Source organism: Larus michahellis, chromosome 23, assembly GCF_964199755.1.
Source record: "Larus michahellis chromosome 23, bLarMic1.1, whole genome shotgun sequence".
NCBI classification, from domain to species: Eukaryota; Metazoa; Chordata; class Aves; order Charadriiformes; family Laridae; genus Larus; species Larus michahellis.
Genome location: NC_133918.1, coordinates 3822240 through 3843893, shown reverse-complemented (window position 1 = coordinate 3843893; position 21654 = coordinate 3822240). Strand labels below are relative to the sequence as shown.

Sequence of the window (21654 nt, the reverse complement as noted above, 5' to 3'; positions counted from 1 at the left end):
GGGCGTTAAGGCGAAGCGTTGTTGGAGGTAGAGCTGGGGGGCACGGCCAGCCCGGCCGGTGCCGTGGGGGGGACGCTGCCGCCGCTCCCCGTGCCGCCGCCGCCGCCACTGCCGCTGCTCCGGCTGCCGCCGCTGCCGCCGTTGCCTTTGGTGTAGGCAGAGGAGGGGAGCGAGGAGGAGGAGGAGGAAGAGGAGGAGGAAGGGCCGGGGGTCTGGGCGAACAGCACACCTGGGGAGAGAGCGGGGGGCTGAGCCGGGGGGCGGCACGGCCGTGCCATCGCTGCCTGCGCATGCCGCGGCCGAAAATGGGGCTGACGCCGGCGGCGCACGGCGGGGGTGCTGGGGACGGCGGAGGCGGCGCTGCCCGTCCCTCACCTGTGTAGACGATACCGTTGATCTCAACCGACATGCTGATGCTGTTGGTGCCGTTGCTGCTCAGGCCGGCGGCGGAGTCCTGGCGGTTCTCTGCCGGGGCGGGAGGAGAGACGGGTTACGCGCCGCGCCGGGACCGGGGGCCGCGGTGGCTCTGCCGGGGGTGGGGGGGACCGGGGGCAGCACTGACCTGGCGAGCGGGTGCCCTGGCTGTTGATGCGGATGCTCATGGGCAGCTGGGCCGTCATGGCCAGGAGGTTCTGCTGCAGCGCCCGCTGCATCAGCCGCTGCTGCTCGTCCGTCACCAGCGCCATCTTCTTCTCCGGCGGCTCCCCCGACTCCAGCTTCTCCCGCAGCTGCTCCAGCGCCGCGGCTTGGGCGGCCGCCGCCACCTGCACCGCGGCCGCCTGGGCTGCCACCACGGGGTGGCCAGCCAGCGAGACGGGGAGCCGGCTGGGCATGGAGATGGGGATGGGGGAGTCCTCTTCTGCAGGGGCAGAGCGGGCCGTCAGGAAGGGGGGGGACAGGGACAAACGGGTGCCACCGCCCCAGGGTGTCCCCAGCCCCTCTGTGCCTCATGGCCGCGTCGGAGGCTGCCCAGCACCTCCTGCTCCTCCAAGGGCCAGAGCCGGGCGACCGGAGTCCAGGTCCCCAGAACAAACCCCGGTGCCCAAAGCTCGGGGAGATGACGGGACTGTGACCCCCCCAGCTCTGCGTCCCCGCTGCCGGGAGGGGACTCAGCCCGCAGCCAGGACCCCGTGGCGGCCGTTACCTTTCTTGATCTTCTGGACGGGAGCGATGGACCCGCCGTTGGTGGCGGAGGCCAGCCCCAGTGCCGGCACCGGCAGCTTGGGGGAGGAGAGGAGGCCATGGGTGCCGCCGGGCGAGTAGGTGAAGAGGGAGCTGCCGAAGCCCTGCCGGCGGCCCTCCCGCCGGTTGCTGTCGATGGCCGCCTGCAGCTCGTTGGGGTTGCTCAGCCCTCGCTTCTCACATTCGTAGGGGTACAGGTACTTCATGTACCTGCCGGCGGAAAGGGACGGGGACGGTGACGTGGCGGCCGGGCACCCTCGTGTGCCACCCTCTCCCTCCATGCCACCCCTTCCCTCTCCACCATCCCCGGAGCGGGGTTCCCCCCGGCATCTCCCATCGCCGGAGCTGCTCCCCATCACCCCGAGCCCCCCGCCCTGCCGAGCCCCCGCCGCTCACTGGGTGCGCAGGGTGAAGGCAGCGCTGGTGATGGAGGTGGGCAGGTTCAGCCCCTTGGTGATCTCCCGCCACAGCTTCTTGTTGATCACCTCCACCAGGCCGCCCTTCTCCGTCACCAGCGTGTACAGCATGTACAGGTCCAGCACCTGCTTGGCCATGATGGGGATCCGGTTGACGGGGGTCCCTGCGGGAGCGGGGGGGAGGTGAGAGTGGGTCTGGGCTGCTGCTTCTCGCCCCCAGGCAAAGAGGGGGAGAAGCCGGCGAGACCCCCAGCGAGGCAGCAGGGGGGGGTCCTGCTCCTCCCTTCCCTTCCACCATCCCCTTCTTTCCCCCTGGAGACCACCCCCCTCGCTGCCGTCCGTCCCGTCGTCGTCCCCCCCGCCGTTCCCCCCACCCCGAGCACCGTCCCCGCGCACAAAGGAAACAGAAACTCGCAGTTTTCGGCCGCAGCCCCCGAAACGGGGGCCGAGCGCGGTTTCTCAGGCTGAGGTTGGCGGCACCCGGCAACAGGAGTTATTTATAACGGCGGCGGCGCTTCCCGGCCGCGAGGGTCCCGCCGAGCTGGGGGCCGCACGTGCATAACGGGGCGGGGGGGGGTCACCCCTGTGGCGACGGGGACGGGGCTGCAGCCTCTCCTCCCTCCTGGGGGTCTCTGCTCTGCCGGCACCGGTGGGATCGAAGTCTTGGGGGGGAACCCATCCGTGGCGGTGCCGGCCCCCCGCCCCCCCACACACTCCCCGGCACGCACACGTGCTTCCCCCAGCGCCCGCCTGACAAAAGGCTGCGGGCAGCCATGCGTCAGCATTTCCAGCCCTGTTTTCCACGCAGGAACCAGACCCTCGACCAGAGCAACGCTTCGCTTTCAGCCTTTTCCAACCCCCCCCCTTCCACGTCGGCGCCCACCCCCTGCCAGCCCGGGCAGAGCGGGAGGGCTGGGGGGGGGGGGGGGCTTCACCCTTTGCAATAACCCCGTGGGGGGAGGCGAAGCCAGGGTAGACATGGCCAGGAGGGGCCGGAGCCCGCGGGGAGGGGGCTGCGGGTCCCCGGTTGCCGTGGGCTGGGCGAGGGGGGGCCGCAGGCGCCGGATCCAGCCCAGCAGGTTTGACCCCGCTGCGCAAAGAGGTTAAAAATTAACCATCGTCCCGGCCGGAGCGGTGACCTCGGGGCTGTAACGAGGGGGCGAGGAAATGAGCCCCTGACCCCCTGGTGGGGGGGGACGGGACAGGGGGGGGAGCGAGGTGGGAGTGCGATGCAGGGGGCTCACCTCGCTTCTGCATGAAGCTGAAGAGGTCGTCCAGGAACTCCTTCCTCCTGGGGTCCCCGTCCAGCTCGTACAGCTGTGCAAGGAGAGGAGAAAAACGCTCAGAAAACCCCCGTACCTGCGCCCCCCTCGCCGCCCCCCGTGCCCGGAGAGCCCCGGCCCCCCCACAGCAGCATCCCCGGGGCTTGTGCCCACCGGCCTGAGCCCGTCAGCTTGCCCTTCGGCTCAGGGGGGTCCCTGCGCAGGGCCAGGGGATCCTGGGGGTTCCTGCGGCTGGGGGCTGACCTGTGCCCGCGCCCCGGCAGGATCCCCGGCGCGGCGGTGCCATCCCCTGCCGGCCCCGCTCCGAGCTCGGCGCCGAAGCGCCGGTGCCGCAATGGCAGCACTGCCCCACGCCTGCCCCGCGGGCCCCAGCGGCTCCCACGCTGCAAGTGCCGCGATCGGCCCCCGGCTCCTCCCGGGAACGCCGATCCCGGTTATTTTTAGCATCCACCGCGTGCTGAGCGGAGCAACGCTTCGGCGTGATCCATCCTCCGCACCTGCAGTGCCGGAGGGAGGCAGTGCCGGGGGCCGGCGGGCTCGTGTGCCACGGTGCCACCTCGTGTGCCACAGCACGAGCTCCTGTGCCATGACATGGGCTCATGTGCCATGGTGCCAGCTTGTGTGCCACGGTACGAGCTCTTGTGCCATGATACGAGCTCCTGTGCCATGGCACATGCTCCTGTGCCACGGTGCCAGCTCCTGTGCCACGGTGCGAGCTCCTGTGCCATGGTGCGAGCTCGTGCCTGCCACGCTGTGCTCAAAGGGGGTCCCTGGGGGTACAGTGGCACATGAAGGCCATGACATGGCGAGGAGGGTGCTGAGCTGGACCCGGTCGGAGGACACTGTCCCGGCCGTGGCATACCACTGGCTGCCGTGCCGCCTGGCAGAGCCTGCTCCCCCCTGCCCGGCGAGGCCGGCACCGAGCGTGGTCTGCCCCGGCGAGGCTCCATGCCACCAGTGGGGTTGGCAGCCTCTCCTCCTGCAAGAGCATCTCCCTCCGTGGCCGCCGCGCTGCTCGAGGCGCGGCTGCCGGAGCAAACCCGGCAGGTCGAACCGCACCGCGCCGCGCCGCACCGCGTCGCTCAGCCGGCACATGGCTTTCCAGGCCGGGGCAGGCAGAGCCGGGCCAGGCTTGCGGCACAGCCGTGCCTCGAGCACCCGGTTCTGCTGGGGCAGCTTTTTGTCGGGACCCCACCCCGCGCCCGACAGCCCGGCACATTCCTGCCTGATTTATGGCAGCAGGATCTGCTGGCCTGAGCGCCCCGGCACGCAGGCAGGCACGCTACGCCGGCTCTGCCTCTCCCCGCTGCCGGCAGCCCCAGCCCAGCGCGGTTTCTGCCCCCAGGCTGGGAGATAATCCCCCCACACACACCAGGAGGGGTGTCGGAGCAGGGGCTGTGGGGGCAGGCGCTGCCCGGCCGCCGCGGGGACGGCCGCCGCAGCCCTCGCCCCGTCCCCGCCGTCCCCTCGGTGCCGAGCGGCACCCGCTTTTCTCAATGACGACTTTGAACAACTGCCAGCGGGGCCGCGGCGGCGGCCGGGAAGGGGCTATAAATATGACCACGTAACTCAGCAGGCATGCACCGCGGGGCCGCCAACCGCGCGGCGGCACATCGGCACAGTAACCGGGTCACCCATACGCCCGCGTGTCCCACGGGTATGCCCGGCATGGCACCGGGGAGCGGGGGCCGCCGTCGCCCTGGCTGTGAGCGAGGGGTGCCAGCCCCCTCCTCCCGCTGCCTCCCCAGGAGGATCCGGATCCCGCAGGATTGAACTCCTCGCCCGTCGGCGCTGATCAAAGGGATCAATGGGGCCGCACCGATAAGAGGGGCAGGGCGCTGCAGGAAGGCCATAAACCCCCAGTTCCCCTGGAAACCTCGCCCGGCCCCCGCAAACCCCCCAGGGAAGGGGCAGGAGCCACCGTCACCACCGGCCAGACCCCTCAAAGCCCCTCTCCCAGTCCAGCGCAGCGGCAAGGGCTCCGGTGCGCAGGGGGAGCCCGGAGAGACCACGGCACAGGGGGAGCGGAGCGGTGATCCCAGCAGGGCAGGGGTGGGACGCGGCACCGCGGGCACTGCCGCGGTTTTTCGGGCTGAGCCGCGTGGGCTGCTCCCGACCCGGCGAGGGATGTTGGGCCGACGCCAATCCAGCCTCCCCCGTTTCCTCCAGCGGCTCGGAAAGCCGCACGCAGAGACAGGGCTTCCCCGGCGTCCGCCCGCCGCCGCGGCACGATCCTGCAGGGCGCTGAGTCCCCCCTGCCCGCAGCTCCATCGCCCCTGCCCCGCCACGGTTCACCATGAGCCCCGTTAACCCCGGGCCCGCACAGCTGGGGCAGAGGGTGCAGTACCGGCACTGCGGCGGAGACGCTGCGTCCAGGCACTGTGGGGATCCCCACCGCCATGGGGACCCCCACCGCCATGGGGACTCCCAGCGCCACGGGGACCCCCAGCACCACGAGGACCCCCAGTGCCGTGGGGAATCCCAGCACCGTGGGGACACCCAGCATCACGAGGACACACAGCGCCATGGGGACCCCCAGCACCATGAGGACCCCCAGTGCCGTGGGGAATCCCAGCGCTATGGGGACCCCCACCGCCATGAGGACACACAGCGCCATGGGGATCCCCAGGACCATGGGGACCCCCAGCACCATGGGGAACCCTAGCGCCGTGGGGACCCCCACCGCCATGAGAACCCACAGCGCCATGGGGGACCCCCAGGACCATGGGGACCCCCACTGCCATGGGGGACCCCACTGCCGTGGGGACCCCCAGTGCTGTGGGGACCCCCAGCACCGTGGCGGCTCAGGCACAGGCACAATCAGCCAGCACCGAACGCGGAGCCATCCCAGCGCAGCGCAAGGCCGGAGCGGGGGTGGGGGGGTCACGAGCAACCTATTAACCCGCAGAGCTCTAAAAATCGATTAGCCGTTTATGAAAACATCAGTTCATTCAATTTTTATAAAGCCAGCTCTTAAATAAAGCCGCTCTCCCCCGGCTGCAGGCGGGAGCTGCGGCTGCGTTTGGGAAGGGACCAACGCGTTGGTTCATTTATTGCCGCGACCCCCCCGGGCCGTGGGCCACCCCCCCCGGGCTCAGTCCCGAGGGGAACGGTCACGTTTAAGAGGATGAAAGAAAATTAACCGTCAGCTGAGGAAAGCGTGCGCTGGGCGGGCTGCGGGGATTAGCAGCTGCCCCGTGTGCCGTCCTTCCACGCGCCCGCCAGCCCCGGTGGTCCCATGCCAAACTCCGCCGGCCGTGGCCGCTCTCCGGGTGAAGCCACAAAGGGTCACCGGGGCCGGGGAGCGGAGGGAGCCCCGCTCCCGCCCGGCGCCCTCAAGGCCCTGCCGGCACACCCAGCCGCGGCTGCCGGGCAAAGGACGTTTCGCAAGCTGCCGCTTGTGGTTACCGGTGAGATTTCGACAGCTCGGCTGCTGCCCGCCAGCCGCCGCCACCCCGGAGCAGGGAGAGGGGCTCAGCTGGGCCAGGGCTCCCCTGTGCCAGGCATTTTCCTGGTTGCACCCCCAGGAGCCCCCCCCGAATCGGCTGGTGCGAGGGCGGCTTGCCGGGAAGCCGGGCCAGCGGTACTGCGTGGCAAGGACGTGCCCCGCCGTGGCCGGGACGTGCCCTGCGTGCAGCGCGGCGGGCGCCGCGTGACTGAGCGGCATCCGCCGAGCTGCCCCCGACCCCCCTCGCCCCCCGGGCACAGGCAGAGACGTGGAAGGGGGCAGAGACGAGCGACTTCCAGCAGCCCCTGGCAGGATTTCCTTGCATTGACGGCATCCCTCGCGTGCCGGGACACCTCGCTGGCGAGGACGTGGCAGAGGAGCCGTGCACCCCTCAAACCCCGAAAGGCAGCCCTGGGCATGATAGGAAAGTTTAGATATTGGGTCTCAAAATAAAAATTGAGGAACAGAAACATGTTCTCGTTTCAGTAGCGTGCGAAACCGAGCGGCGCAGCCGGGCTCGGCACGGACTGGCACCACCGGACCGAAATCAGCAGGTGCCGACCCCCCCCGGCTGGCGCCGATGCCCTGCCTGCACTCCGACACGGCTTCTGCCCGGCGCAAAGCCCGGTTCCCGGCGGGGGAAGCGTGGGCGGAGGCGGCGAGGTTCGGTGCAAAGGTAACGCCGGCCGCCGGGCAGCGAGCCGCGGGGAGAGGCCGCCCTGCCGCCGCTGACTCAATAGATTTACATTTCGTAATTAGGGAGGCCGCAGGGAGGTGGAAACGACTTAATCTGTAACGCAGCTGCCCCGAGAATATCCTCTTACCGTGGGGAGGCCAACCCGGCCTCGCCGCCCCACTGACGGGTCCCCACGGCGAGAGTGCGGTGCCAAGGGATGCCGCGACCCCAGCCGGGACAGGGCGACAGGAGACACCCCCCGGGAACCCCCCCCCCGTGCCCGGGGATCTGGCCCCGTGCGCCCAGTGCTCACCCAGCACAGGGCGAATGCCCGCCACTGCCGCTTGCCCCGGCACCACCGGCACGGCCGGCTCTGCGCCGCGGTGCCCGACCCACCTCGCCACCGGTGCAGCCCCAACCGTCCCCGGCCCCCGTCCTTGTGGCCGGCTGAGGACGAGGTGCCAGATGGCCGTTGCCAGCAGATATATAATTAAGTGGAGGAGGAATTAGGAAGGCGGCGGGCGGGCGGGTGGGCGGCACTGACCCCGCACCCCCAGCGCCCCGGCAGGATGCCGGCCCGGCGTTTGGTGTGGATGACCGGATTAATGTTTCAAACCAGATTACGGGGAAAATCCCAACCCCTTGGCTTTCAAAGGGCTGGCGGGGAGGCGGCCCCTCGGCAATGCCAGGAATGCAGCAGAGAGCCCTCGGCACGGGAGCGGTGCGTGCCGGGGGTCCGCCGGGAGGGACGGAGATAACCCCCACCCCCCCACCCCCCAGCAGCCCACCGTTTCCCCCCGAGCTGCGGGCAAGGAGGGCAATTAAAGCAGGGAGGGGAAGCGCCATTTAATGAGGCTCTCGCAATGCCGGGGGCTCACGCCGGAGCCGTGCGAGTCTCCCCATCGGCAGGACCCCCCCTCCGCCAAGGCCTGCCCCACCAGGGACCCCCGCGCAGCCAGCAGGGGTGTGTGGGGCCGGGGCAGCGGAGCAGCCCATGTCCCAGCGTCCTGAGCCAGCGTCACGCGTCCGAGTTAACCCCCCCCCCGGCCCCCCACGGCTCGGTTCCGGGTTTTCGAGCCTCGGGGAATAATTTTCAATGTTTTTTTTTTTTCCCCCATCGCCAGGAAGTCTCGACACTCCCGGCTTTCCTCCCTCCTCTTCAAAACCGGTTTGGGACGTGCACGCTGGGAGCCGGCGAGGGGGTGGAGAGACCCCCCCCAAGGGCCACAGCAGCAGGGACGGGGCGGGGGGGGTGGGCTGGGGACCCCTCCAGCAGAGCCACCCGCCTCGCGGGGGCTTGAATTTCCATATTTTGGGAAAAAATACAACAAAGGCAAGCCGCAGGGGATAGCCCACCCTGGAGAGGGGCCGGCGGCAGGTAGCAGCGACAACGTCCTCCCCGATGGATTCCAGCCCGGGCGGTGTGAGCAGGGGCTGGGGCCGGGGGGGCTCCTTCTCTCTTTCTTTTCTTCCTTCCTTCCTCCGAGCCGGCCCCCGGAGACGCGTCCCTTTGTCCCGCTGACAGCCGAGGGGCGACGGGGAGAGACCGCGCACGCTAACGAGTTATTTAACGAAGGATAAACACGCGGGCGGTGTTTCCTGTCCCGCTCCCGGCCGGCGCACGCAGCCCCCAACCCCCGGCACGCCGAAGCACCCACTCCACGTCGATCGCACTCCAGGACCCTTCGCTGGGGCCGGTGGGGACACTTCTTCAGAAAAATAAAGTAATTTGTAAAAACTAGAACGAAGGGCTGGCAACCAGCCCCGAAATGAAGCGTTTCGGGTGATGCTGGTGAGGTGGTTTCCTGTAAGATGGTGGCTGAGTCAGGGCTGGGGGTGCCGAGGCTGCGCAGCCCCTTCCCCGGGCAGGGGAGCAGGGGGGCAGCGCCGGCAGGGCCCCCCCGCCCCCAGCTGCGGGGGTATGTGGTTTGCGGGGGCCGATCCCTCCCGGCGAAGGGCAAAGGGAGAGTCCGACCCCGGCACAGATCCCGCCGCAGATAAAGCGCTTGGCTTAGGGACGGGTCACCTCTCGCCATCCCTAATCCCCTGTGACCCCCCCAAAGCACGGCCCCTCCTTGGGAAGGGGTGGCCGGGGGACAGGGGTGCTCACCCCCTCCCCAAACTCCCCCCAGAGAGACCCCCCACCGCCTTGCTCCCCAGCTCCGAGGCCGGCATGGGAGTCTCGCCCGCGCGGGACGGGATGGGGCCGGCTCCTGCCGCCGGCAACCGAGTCCACTGACCGGCCTGGCGGGATTCCTGCGGCCGGGGCCGCCCGGGGCGGGGGGCCGCTTCCGCGGGGGCAGCCGGGGCGGGGGCCGGGGAGCACGGGGGCCCTCGCCGCCGCGCTTCCCGTCGGCACTATTGTTCCCGCCGGTTCCCAGCATTGTCCCATCCGCGGTCCGGCCCCGCCGCAGGTGCCTCTCCCCGACGGTGCCCCCTCCTCGGGCTGGGGACCCGGCGGGTGGCAGATCCACGGGCGCTCCCGCGGCACGGGGACGAGCCCAGGTGATCCCCAGCCATCGCCCCAAAGGTCTGGGGTCCCCGAGACCACCCGGCCTCAGCCCAGCACCCCCAAACCCCCCCGAGCGATGCTGCGGCCGCATCCCAGACGTGGTCCCCACCCCACCAGACGTGGGGGACAGGGATGAGCAGGAGCCCATGGTGCCACGGGCAGCGTCCCATCCCAAACCAAGCCCCCCCCTCCGCAGATGTGGGTCCTGCGCGGACCTCGTGCCCTGCTCCATCACCTCCCCGGGCAGGAGCAGCCGTACGGGCGACCTGGGGGGACGCAGGCCAGTGTCAGCGCCGACACGGCGGGTGTCACCATGCCGCGGAGGGGGACCTTGAATGGGCGAATTAGTCGCCGTTTAACCTCCCTGACCCCCCATTGTCCGTGCGCCGCCGGCCGCCCTCCCCGCCACGCCGCGGGGCCGCTGCTGCCTGGCAGCCACCGGGACGCTCCGTGTGGATCCGCGTCCGTGTGCCGGAGCCGCCCCGGTGCAGCCGGACACCGGGTCTGAACCGACGACGCCTCCCAGGACGGCTGCGCTGCCGCAGTTTTTCCCCTTCCCGCAGAGGAGGAAGCGAATCCTGCTGCAGCGGCACTTCCAGCCACGGTTTCAGAGGGACCGGCCGGGCGGCAGCGTGCCGGGCTCCGGCTAAAATAAAAACTCGTTTGGTGTCTGAACGCCGATGCGTGGCACGGGCTGCCGAGGGGTCACCGCCAAGCGGTGGGGGACAGGGGAGACGGTGCCCCCTGCCATGCCGAGAGTGGCCGGCCAGGGCGGGCGGCTGGGGGCCAGCCCGGCAGCGGCACGGCGGCTCCCCCAGCCCTCACCGCGTGCGTGCCGGTGCATGCCCTTGACACATGCTTGCTATCGCATCGGACCTTGTGCAAATATTAATTCAGTGGAGTCAGGCGGTGTTGGGAAAGCTCGTCCCAGGGAGCAACACCCAGGGCCTGGCTCGCACGCCGCCGGCGCAGCTCCCCGCGGGGACCCCGGCAAACCACGGCCAGAGCGGCAAAGCTTTTCCCAATGGAAGAGCGGTGCAAACCCTGGAGGCACCCGATGAGCCCCCACCTCGGGCTGTCCCTCCGCGTGTGCCCCCAGCCCTCCCCCGGGTGACACCCAGGAGGGCTGGCAGGTCGAGACCCCCCGGGTGAGGACCCGACCCGGGTGCGGGGGCAGCCGCACGGGCGGCCGCGTTAGCCCTTGCAGGCGAGCTGGGGTTTAAATTCCACCATATGTAAATGATCGTCTTAGAAAGGGGATCGCTGTAAGCCAGAGCAGATGAGTCACCCGGGGCTTCCACCGCCCGGGCCGGGGATTTGGCTAATTGCAAATCTGTTCCTGAAATGCGAGGTCCCGCACCTCCGAGGGACGGCCGCTCTGCCGATGGCCGCTCTGCCGACCCCGCCGCCGTCCCACCGCGGTGGGGGTCCCGGGGTTGGGGAGGGTGGCAGGGCAGGGGGGGTTCCCCCCAGCCCCACGCGCCCCGGCCCTGCCCGCGGGAGCTGGAAGAGGTCCAAGAGCCGCAGATGGTTTTGACAGGCAGCCAGCTGCGGGCCGTCAGCCCTGGAACCATCACCGCCCAGCTGCTCCGGCAGCGCCGAAACCTCGCCGGCTTCCTCGCGCCGCCGGCACTGAGGCAGCAGCGGAGCGATGCCAGCGCCGGCAAAGCTGCCGCCCGACCCCGTCCCACCCCGGGGTGCCACATCGCAGGTGTTTGGGTCTCCGAAACCAGGCGCTGCTGCCTGAGCCGGGGGCAGGTGGGGAAACTGAGGCAGGAGGCTCAGCCCCTCGCCAGAAGGATTTAGGGCCAGCACCCACGTCTGCACCAGTGAGGTCCCTGAGCTGCCTGCTGCAGGGGGCGGCAGGAAAGCCCTTTCCCGCAGGACCACCCCCCCCATGGTATGCGTCAGGAGTTGGGAGCGGGGTGGAGACCCCTGTCCCCGAGCAGCCCCGGCACAGGGCGGGTTATCGCCAGCTCCGTCCGGAGCAGGGACACAGGCGGGGGCAGATGGAGTGAGCGATTGGAAGGGTCAGGGAGCGGGTCAGGAGCTGAGCCGAGAGCTGCGCCCCGAGCCCCCGATCCGACTGCCCCCACGGGCTCAGGGCCGGCGAGTGGCCACGCAGGCAGTGCAGGCAGGTAGTGCAGGCAGGTGTAGCGTCAGGGACGTGCCCAGGGGAGAGCGGGGGGCTCCCCCCACCTCCAACCCGCCGCCCGCCCCCCGATTGCGGCACGTCCGGCCAGGCCCCGGCACCGGCTGCCATTTCTCCTGTGGTTTGGGCCAGAAATAGGGCAATGGAGCAACGCTGTGCCCTTGCCCAACCGCTCCGCTGCCGGGCGGCTGTTTGCTTTGCTGACAAAGGACTTGCTTTTGCCTCTGCTCCTTTTTTTTTTTTTTTTTTTTTTTTTTTTTTTCCTTCTTTTAAATAAACCCTCATTCCTGTTAGTTCAGCTGTGCCGGAGCTGGGAGGTGGCCGCCTCCTCTGTAGCCCATGAATCAGTCCAGGGGGCTGGGGCTCTGCGGGGACCAGGGCTCTTGGGGGGGGCTCTGGGGCTCCTAGAGGGACCCCAGTGGCGATGCCCAGGCTGGGGGGAGCCAGTCCGGCTCCGGAGACAAGGGGTGTCGGGGGGACAGTCCACCCCGTAGCAAACAAAATCAACCGGGCGAAGGTGCTGGCTGGCCACCCGTGGCAGAAGGGGCATGTCCCCTGTCTCCCACCTTGTTAATTAACCCGAGTCTTGTTGGGACAAACGGCTTCACACGGTGCCAGGACCGGCAGCGGGGGCTGAGCCGGCTGCACGGGCACCCAGGTGTCGGGCTGGGGGAGGCACTCGGCCGCTAAGCCGCTCTCGCCAAGAAGTCTCTGACCCCCGGCCGCGGATCCAGTGGGATTACAACTCCGGGAAGGCTCCCTGAGCGCGGTGAGCCGATTACCGGGCTGGAGCCCCGGCAAGGAGCACCCTTCAGCGAGCGGGACGGTGGCACCGGGCGAGACGGGTGAAGGCTGAGTGCAATGGGGAGGACGCGGCCCCTTCTCCCGGGAGGGGTCCAACCTCCCACTGAACCGCGGCCCCCCGCACCCCGTCCCGCTCCGGTCCCCTCCTCGCCCTCGTTATCTGCTACCGGCCCGGCCAGATGCCGCAATCGCCTCCTCCCGGTGCAGAAGCACCCAGCCGGGGGCCCCAGGGCGATGCCCTTTATCTGTGCCCCCCCGCCACGCCACAGCCCCGGACGGAGCAAAACTGCCTTTGTTGGGGGGGTGGGGGGGGGGGACGGCAGCCCCCGGCCAGGGACAAGGCTCGGGTGCCCCTTTCCCTGCGCAGGGGCCCCCTCGCCCTCCCCGGGGGCGGCTCATCCGCTCGGCTGGCTAATGCAATAAAGCTCTAATCAATATTTTAAAGAAAGTAAATGGACCCTCCCGCCCTCGTTAAGAGGCTGCAGGGCCCCCGCTCCCCGGGACGGCTTTGGGGCTTTTTAAATAAATATAATCCAATGGGAGAAAGGGGTTCAGGGCCCCGCGCCGGGGGCTCTGCTGCCCTGGGGGGCAGAGGGGACCCCCCGCACCTTAACCTGAGCTGGGGGTTCTGCACGGAGCTCCAAGCCCGGTGGCTTGGGAGGAAAATTGGGCTTTTCCTCAGCCCGCCCGGACCCTCCCGCAGTTCTGCCAGGAAAATCCTGGCTTCGTCTTCCCGGGAGCCACCACATCTGAGCCCTGGCTGGTCACCAGGCATGGAAGCGGGCAGGGTGGGGGTCCAGGCTGGCGCCCCCAAGCCCAGCATGCGCCCACCCAGGCTGCAGAGTTGCTTTTGGTTTATTATTTATTTTTTTTTACCCCCCCCCCCAGCCGCTGCACTTTGAAACGCCGTATCTCCGGGGAGCGCTGCTCGGCACAAGATAAGGGCTGAGGTTTTTGCCCCCCCACGTCCCACCGCTGTGGTGCAGATCTCCCACCACCACCCCCCCCCCAACGCAATGAACCCTGCCAGCACCCCACCGCCAGCACCCCACCGCCGGGCAGCCTCCCCCCGGCACCGCCGTGGCTTCTTAAAGCCTACGATGCTTCCTGCGAACCCGAGCAGAGATGGGGGGGGATCAAACATCAGCCTGTGGCACCCCAAAGAGAGGAGGGGGACCCCCAAATGGGGCACCCCAGAGGGAGCCCAGCGGCTGCTGCGGCCATGGAAGCACCGGGAGGAGCGGGAGATGGACCCCCCCCACACATAGGTGCCCCCCTTCCACCCTGCAGGACACAGTGACGGGGTGACGGGGTGCATGTGCCCGGAGAGCGCAGGAAACTCCCGAAGGGGCAGGGGCAGGAAACTCCGTCCCCGTGGGCTGCGACGCACCCAGGGCTCGGGCTCCCGGTATTAGTAGGGCGCAGTAATAGCGGTAACGAAACAGAAAGGTCAGGAGGGGGGTTCTCTGCGGGGCACGGCATAGCGCCCCCCCCCCCCCCCCTTTACCCTCCAGGGCCAGGGTGCAGCCATCAAAGCAGGTTTTTCCCTGGCAGCCCCCGCAGCGCGCCGGCCAGGCATTACGCAGCACTTTGCGGCGGCGGCGGCACGCAGCAGCGCCGGATTTTTGGCAGGGGTTGGCTGAGCCGCTCGTGCTCCGGCGGCTCGTCAAAGCCCGGCTGCCCCCCGCGAGCATCGTGATGGCAAACGCGTGCGGTGCGAGCCCCAGTGAGCCCAGCACCGGCCACCGTGCCCCCGGTGGGGTGTGCTGGGGCTCACCTTGACCCCCCACGGCTGAGCCCGGTTCGGGGCTGGCAGCCCGGACACGCCGCCATCGCCCGTGCCTTTTGGGGTGAGGTTAGAGATGATCCCAAACCTAAACGGGAGTGAACGCGGCCCCGGCACCGCCGTGCATCCCAGCATGGCGGCAGCGTGGGCCAACGTGGCGACATCCCACCAGACCCCTCCGACCCCGTGCCGCCACCGGTGGGGATACAACAGGCGTGAGATCAAAAGGAAAGCGAGTCATTCCCTGCTGCCAGCCAGTGCGGGAGGACGTGGCGGCCATTCCCCACGGGGAGCCTCCTCCCACCCCAAAAATGCCCCTTTTCCCCCCACAAGGAGCCATCAAGCCCTCGGCAGCCGCTGCCCCCCCGACCCCCCGCCGCGGCAGGGGCTTCTTTGTTCTGCTGGCGGCGCGGGCAGTGCCCCGGGTCAGTCACCGAGCTGACCTCTGCCTGCGCGGTAGCCGTCCCCGGGGACGGGGAGGTGCCACGCGCCGGCTCCCTAACCTCCATAACTCTTCCTCGCGCCCTCCCCTTCCTCCCCAGTGAACCCGACCCCCTTCTCCTCCTCCTCTCCCTGCGCCCCCCCCCCCCCAGTTTATCCCAGGTTTGCCACAACCTGTCCCAGACGGGTCAGTGACACCCCGCGGTGCAGCACGGGGACAGCCCCCGGCATATGCTGGGTTTCGGTGCGGAGACGGGCACGGGGACCTGGACGGTGGCTGTGCCCGGCGAGGACAGTGTCGTGGAGCACAGGGACCACCAGGACAGGGACGCCGGGGGTCCAGCGCTGGGCTGGGCCGTTCACCAGTGCCAGCACTGCCTGAGCTGGACCCCAACCTCAGGGAGCCCCGGAGGTGTCGGAGACGGGACCACCAGCCCCGGGGGGACCCCAGCCTGCATCAGAGACACCGAGAAAGAAATCAGAGTCACCCGCCTCCCCCAGATGAGCCCAGGCAGCCACGGTTCAGACCAGAGAGGTGCTGGGGGGGCCAGCTCAGCCCATGCACGCAGCAGGCTGCACGCTCCCCGGAGAGCTGAGGCTCCCAGCGCCGTTTGCAAAACAAAAAAAAAAAAAAAAAAAAAAAGAGGAACCCCGAAACAGCCCCTTCCTCAAGCACCGTTTCCCCACCACAGCGGGGAGGCCCAGCACCAGCACGGCCACGCTCGCGGCACCGCATCCCCGCCATCCCTCCCGCATGGCGGGGCGGCGGGGGGAAGACCCAGCCGTGGTGCACCAGCACCCTGGTGCCGCCGGGGTTTCCCCCCACGCGAAGGGGTGGGAGCAGGGAAGGGGTGCAGCATCCCCCTGGCGCGCCTCGCTGTTTACATTCCTGCTGTTCCTTTCCCTGGCCGCGCCAGCTGGGCCGGGAACGGGGCGCTCGGGCAGCACGGCACGCGCTGGAGGGTGGCCAGGAGGAGCTCCCGGCCAGCGCCACGCCGAGCAACCCCCTGGCCCGGGTCCAGTGGCCGCGATCCAAGCGCCGGCGCGCTGACGTGCCGGGGAAAGCCTCTCCCGGTCAGGCTCCTCGCCTCCTCTCCTCCGCCCACGGCGCAGCCATGGCAGCTGCTTTCCTCCCCCCTCCGGCTGTTTCCACGATTAACCGCCGTGCTGGGATCTCCCTGCCCGACCCAGGAAGGTTTCCGCTGGGAAGCAAAAGTGGTGGGAGAGGGGAGGCTCAGCCCCTTTTTCCGGCACTGCCTTGGGGGGCAGAGGTGGGGAGGTGGCAGAGGATGCGCTGGGACCCGGGCTGGTGTCCCCACGCGCTGCGGCGGGGGACACAGTGGAGGCTACGGCACAGTCCACGGCACATCTACAGACACTGCGGCAGCGCGGCACCACAGGTCCTGCCGACACCACCAGCCCCCAATTTTCCTGTTGGATCCCGAGGGCCGGGAGCGATTGCCGAGCCGCCGGAGCTGGCGTATGGGTCCGGTACGGCACCGACACGGTGACAAACAGGAAGATCACGACTGCGGTATCGAAAAAAAGCCTTCTCACAGATACGAGATCACCTCCCCGGCCCCTCGCTCCCCGACCGGCAGGAAGCACAAAAGAGAAAAAACCACAAGAAGACGAAGCGGCGGTGGGTGCAGCGGCACGAGGGACGCACAGGGCAGAAGCATTCCACCCCTCCTTCCCCGCAGCCGGCCGGGAGCGCACCAGGGAGAGCGGCCACACGCTCCACGCTCGCTTGCGCTTTCTCCGCCAGCCCCATTGCCGCATCCAGATGTGCCGGCAGATCCCGGCAGCCCCTTCCCCCTTTCGGGAGGGATGCGACGGCCCCTGCCCCTTCCCCGAAGGGGCCGTCGCATCCCTCCCAAAAGGCCACCGTGCCCCGGCCGCTCCATCTGGGTCCCATCTGCTGCTGTTGGCTCCCGTCCCTTCCCCCAGCCCTAAACTCCGATGTATTTAAACACACACATCAAAGGCACCGGGCAGCCCCCGGGGAGCCCCCAGCTCGCAGCACATTTCCTTCTATTAGCCGAAAGCGGGGCGCAAGCGAGCTCCGGCGCCGGGGAGAGAACAGGAGCGTGCCTTGCCTCCTGCCAACCTGGCTCGGCCGGAGCGGGAAAGGTGATGGAGGGGGCAGCCGGGGCACTTTCACCCCGCTTTCACTCTTTAGTGGCATTTTGGCAATGGCAGGGGAGCCCCCAAACATCCCCAGGGTCGGAGCCGTCCCACCGGGCACCACTTCCACAGTGATGGGGAGCCCCCAGAAACGTCTTGGGGAGGGTGGAGAAGAAGAAATGGAGGAATCCCTTCAGATTTGCAGGTTTGGCGTGGTTTTTTCCATCATTTTCAGCAAGAATTCTCACGAGTCCCTACAGCAAACCCCATCACACGGCCCACCTGCGCTGGGGCCAGGCCACGGCACCAACCGGGACACAGGATCCCACTGGAGTCACCGACTGAAGCGACAGGGGAGGGGGCATGGCTGAGCCCAAGCCCTAAAACCCTGGAGAAATCCCACGTTTTAGCGGCAACGACGGCAGCTCCGTCAAAGAACGCTGCCAGAGGCGGCACCGCGGCACTCGAGGACACAGGGACGCACAGCAGAGCTGAGATACAGGGGAGGGACGGGCACGGGGGGGGGACACGCACGTCTCAGCGGGCACCTACTTGCTTGAACTGCTCCTCGTAGGTCCAGTCGCCATGGTCGGGCGCCGGCGGCGGGGGCTGCGCGTGGCCCAGTCCCGAGGGGAGCCGGTCTTGCCCCCCCGGCAGCCGCGGCGGCTCGCCCCGGTAATGCTGGGGAGCCGGGGGCTTGCGGAGCAGCAGGGATCCCGCGCCTGCCCGCACCGCCTCTGCCGAGCTGAGCCCTTCCTCTCCCATGTCTTCCTCCTCCTCATAGTCTTCCTCTTCCTCCTCTTCCTCTTCTTCCTCTTCCTCCTCCTCCTCGCCCAGGTCCTCTTCAAAGTCGTCTTCATCCCACTTGCCCTTCCTAGAGCAGGGGGGAGAGGAGAGAGCTGGTCCCACGCTAGGCAGGGGGCTGGGTCTCCAAAGCCGATCCCTCTCCCCTGCCCCACGGGCACCCCACAGCCGTGGGGCTGGCACTGCCTGCCCGGCACACAGAGAACCCAGTGCACCCCTGTCGGCATGTGGCAGCCCCGCGGGGCACCTCCGGCCACCGGCATCCCAAGACAGTAGCTCCGGCGGGGAGCGGGGCTCTGCCAGATGGCTGCCAGCCTGTCCCCGGCCCCAGAGAAGACACGGGCTGGGAGGAGGCGGCCGCGAAGGCCCTGCATAATTTAAAGCCAGACCAGGATCCTCTGTCACAGCCCCACGTGGCTCCCCGGGCAGAGATGAAATGTCACCCCATGCCAGCCTGGCACGAGGAATCACAGCTGCTGAGCTGCTGCTGCTGCTGCTCTCGGTGCCTCCTGCTCCGGGACGTCCCGACGGCACTAACCCACCTCCCTGCCCCAAAGCTGCAGGAACCGGCCGCCCAACAGCGCAGGCAGCCCCCGGCTGCCACCACCACCCTCCCCTGCCCCAAAGGGAAGCTCATGTCCCCAACCAGCCGTGCCAAAACCCTTCGGGCCCAGACGGTGTCCCTGCCCCTTCCCTGAGCCCCTAAGAGCTGCTACAGCCTGTACTCACAGATCCTCCTCCTCCTCGGAGCCCATCTCCTGCTGGTACCCGCCATCCTCCTCCTCCTCCTCGCCGCGGTCTTCCTCCTCCTCCTCGGAGGCCTGGCTCTCATCCGACAGCCCCGGGCTGGACGAGTGGCTGAGGCCGGCGGCTGCTGCCCGCATGGCAGCCAGGGCGGCCATCTGCGCCCGCTGCATGTGCGCGCTCTCAGGCTCCGCTCCTTCCTCCGCGGGCGCCGGGGCCGGATCCTGGCTGCGGGCGCGGGCCGGGGTGGTGGCGGGGGGCTGCCCCGTGGCCGGTGGGGGCTGCGCGGGGGGCGGCGTGGAGCGCTGCTGCTGCTGCTCCTGCTGCCGCGCTTCCAGCGCCTGCTGCAGCCGCGCGCGCTGCTGCCGCTGCAGGTTCTCCATCACCGCCTGCAGCTTCATGGCTCTGCCAGCGGGCGGCGGGTCCCCGGGGGGGCGCGGGGCGATGCACCCGGGGGGCAATGCCCGGGAGGCACGGGGGGCAGCGCCCGGCAGGCTGCCGCGCTCCAGCGGGGCTGGGGGCCAAGGCTGGGGAGCGCCAGTGGGAGCAGCCCTGCCAGGGGGCTGCCGGGGCCCGGGAGGGCGAGGGCAGCGGTGGGTCCGCAGCGCCGTCGGGGTGTCAGGGCAGAAGGATGTGCCCCCCGACCCCCTCAGCCTTGCCCCGATGGCTTCTTCTCTCAAGGGCTCCGGTGGGAGTCGTGGGCACGGGGCGGCTCGGTGGGATCAGGGTGCTGCGGCCACCAGCGAGCGAGACCTCGGCCGGCTCAGCAGGCAGCAGCGGCCACAGGCATCGCCCCCTCCTCGCCGACCGGGCACTTTTGGGGGGCGGCAATTTCGGGGTGACGGCGGTGTCCCTCCGCTCAGGGCCGGGTGTCCCTAGTCCTTGGGTGCCCGCAGGCCTCGGCGCGAACCTGCCGGGGGAAGCGGAGAGAAGGGTCAGTGGGGCTGGCGAGCAGGAAGGAGTTAAAGACAGCGCAGGAGCCTCATTAATCTCGAGCTAATGAGATAGGGAGGCCGGGCCCTGCTGCTGGAGGGGGAAGGGGCCTGCCGGCCCCGATAGCCCCACCCGGCTCCCCCCCTCCAGCAGCGGATACCGGGACCCCAGCGCCCGAGATAACGGCCCCGCGGGGAGAACCGCCCCACGGGGGACATGCTGCAGGCGGGCGCGGGAGCTGGCGGGAGCGGGCAGAGGGGATCCTCGCCCTGGGGGGTCCCGCGTTTCCCCGGGGCCGCCTCCCGGGCAGAGCCGGGCTCCCCGGAGCCCCGGTGGACCGGCTCTGCCCGCGACCCCCGCGCCTCCCCCCATCCCCGGGGGCTGCGGGCGGCTCGACCCTGCTTCACCCCGCCGGCCAGCACCCGGTATGGCCAGGGCCCCCGACACCCCCAACCGCCCCGGAGCTCCGGTGCAGCCGGCCCCAGCCCTCGGACGGACGGGGTTCCCTCCGCCGGTGCCGAAGGCGGGGGGGAGCTCGCCGCGCCGCCGCCCGGTAGTGCCACGTACGGGCGCATCGCCTCGGCCCCCCGCACCCCGGGACTCCCGCGGGACCGGCCCGGGGCGGCGGGGCCGGCAGCGATCCCGTCGGTTCGGGAAAGAGGAACCCATTCCAGCGCGGGCCGGGGCTGCTGCCCGGGGGGCGGCAGACGCTTCCCCCCCGGCTCGCTACAGCAGCCGCCGCATCCGCTGCCGGCCCCGCCGCGCTTGTCCCGGGGCTACTGCCGCCAAGGGGAACCGGCACCGGGGCTGCGGGAGCGGGGCGGCCGCTCGGGCACTGCCCGTGCCTCAGTTTCCCCTCCCCACCAGCCGAGCTCCGTGCCGGGCGCCGGCCGTGAGCACAACCGGAGCGGGACCGGCCCCCGGCCCCGCCTCGCCACGAGTCACCGGGTCACTCAGTGCCAGCACCGGGAACCGGGAGCGGGGCCGCCTCCCGCAGCCCACCCCGGGCCCGGGCCGTGCCACCGCGTGGAAACCGGAGCCCGGGGACCGTCCCTAGGCGGAGGGGCCCCGGGCCGGCGGCCGCCGTGACCTTGAGCCGTGCCCCTTTGTCCCTCCCGGCCGCGGGGGCCCGGTGCGGTGGCGGCGGCCCCCGCGTCCCCCGGGGCAGGTGCTCGAGAGCGACAGCGGCTCCGCCGGGCTAAAAATACGCGGCGGCGGGCGGGGGTGCGAGGAACGGGGCCTTTGTGCCACCGACACCGGCCCCAGCCGCAGCCGGACACCCCCACCCTCTGCCCCCGGACCCCGCCGGGCTCACGGCACCGCCGGGGCTCCGCGGGGATGGAAGCGAGGAGGAAGAGGAGCAGGACGGGGAGCCCGGGCCCGGCGGGTGCCCGTCCCCAGGGACAGACTGGGGGTGGGGGGGCCGCGGGAGAGACGCCCGGGGCGGGCAGGGGGCTCGGCCCCAGGGCAGAGCCCAGCCCCGGCGGCACGTGGCACCGGCTGCGCCTCGCCCGGCGGCCCCGGGACAGGGGTGGGGGGGCCGGCCCCATGAACCAGGGGGCAACGGCCGCTCCCGGGACAGAGCACGGGGCCCGGCTGGGCCATCAACTCCCACCCAGCCCAGCACGGAGCCGCCCCCGGCCCCCTCCAGCGGCCGGAGCCCCGGGAGGCCGCGGGTCCGGGGCTGCCCCGGCCGGGGGCAGAGGGCGGCAGCGGCACCGTCCCGTCTCGGCGGTGGAGGGTCGCGGGTGGGGTGGGGCGGGGCGCGGGGGACTCTAACCGGCCGGCCAGTAACGCCCGCGGGGGCCGGAGGGTCCGGGCGGGCGCGGGGGCGTGCCAGAGGCGGGGGGGGGGCCGGCCCCGCGCGGGGGAAACGGTCGGTAACCGGCCGCGGAGGGGAGGGGGCGCCCTGATCCCGCCCAGCAACCGGCCGCGGGAGTCCCAACCCTCCCAGCGGACGCGGTCGGTCCCCGGTCCCGGTCCTGCCCAGCCCGCGAGCGCGGGGGGAGACCCCGACCCCCGTTACCGGCCGCGGGGGGGTAGGGGGTGTCCCGATTCCGGTCGCGGCACCGTCCGCGGGGCCGGTACGGCGGCGCGTCCCCGCTTACCCGGTGGAGGCCGTGCGCCGCGAAGCCGCATAGCAGCCGCGGCCGCCCGGGGCTCGGGCTGCGGCGGGGCCGGGGCGCGATCGCTGCCCGCACGGCGGCTGCTCTCCCCGCGGGCGGGCGGCGGGGCCCGGCGCTGCCCCGCCCCGCCTCCCCATTGGCCCGCCGCGCTCGCCCCGCCCCGCGCCGCCCCGCCCCGAGCCGCTATTGGCCCGCCGCACCTCCCGCGCCCCGCCTCCCT

At 70.4% G+C, this 21654-nt stretch overlaps 1 protein-coding gene across 1 annotated transcript; it reads right to left on the bottom strand.

Moving 5' to 3' along the window:
* On the bottom strand, positions 1-21540 carry ARID3A (AT-rich interaction domain 3A). The gene is made up of 9 exons (XM_074565503.1): positions 21417-21540; positions 18361-19285; positions 17380-17701; positions 2843-2915; positions 1579-1762; positions 1145-1392; positions 563-859; positions 376-465; positions 1-229 (listed from the first exon to the last, which is right to left on the bottom strand). Exons 2-9 carry the CDS (start codon positions 18774-18776, stop codon positions 6-8), a joined length of 1854 nt encoding a protein of 617 aa, XP_074421604.1. The 5' UTR covers positions 18777-19285; positions 21417-21540; the 3' UTR covers positions 1-5.
* Between the last annotated feature and the right edge of the window lie 114 nt (positions 21541-21654).

What these genes read in the sequence shown, in the direction of transcription:
- ARID3A (XM_074565503.1), bottom strand. Translation starts at nt 18,776, where the DNA reads ATGAAGCTGCAGGCGGTGATGGAGAACCTGCAGCGGCAGCAGCGCGCG. An exon ending in CAGCTTCATGCAGAAGCGAG is followed by an intron (nt 1,763 to 2,842) that starts GTGAGCCCCCTG and finishes CCGCTCCCGCAG; the next exon opens with GGACCCCCGTCAACCGGATC. An exon ending in CAACGGTATCGTCTACACAG is followed by an intron (nt 230 to 375) that starts GTGAGGGACGGG and finishes CTCTCTCCCCAG; the next exon opens with GTGTGCTGTTCGCCCAGACC.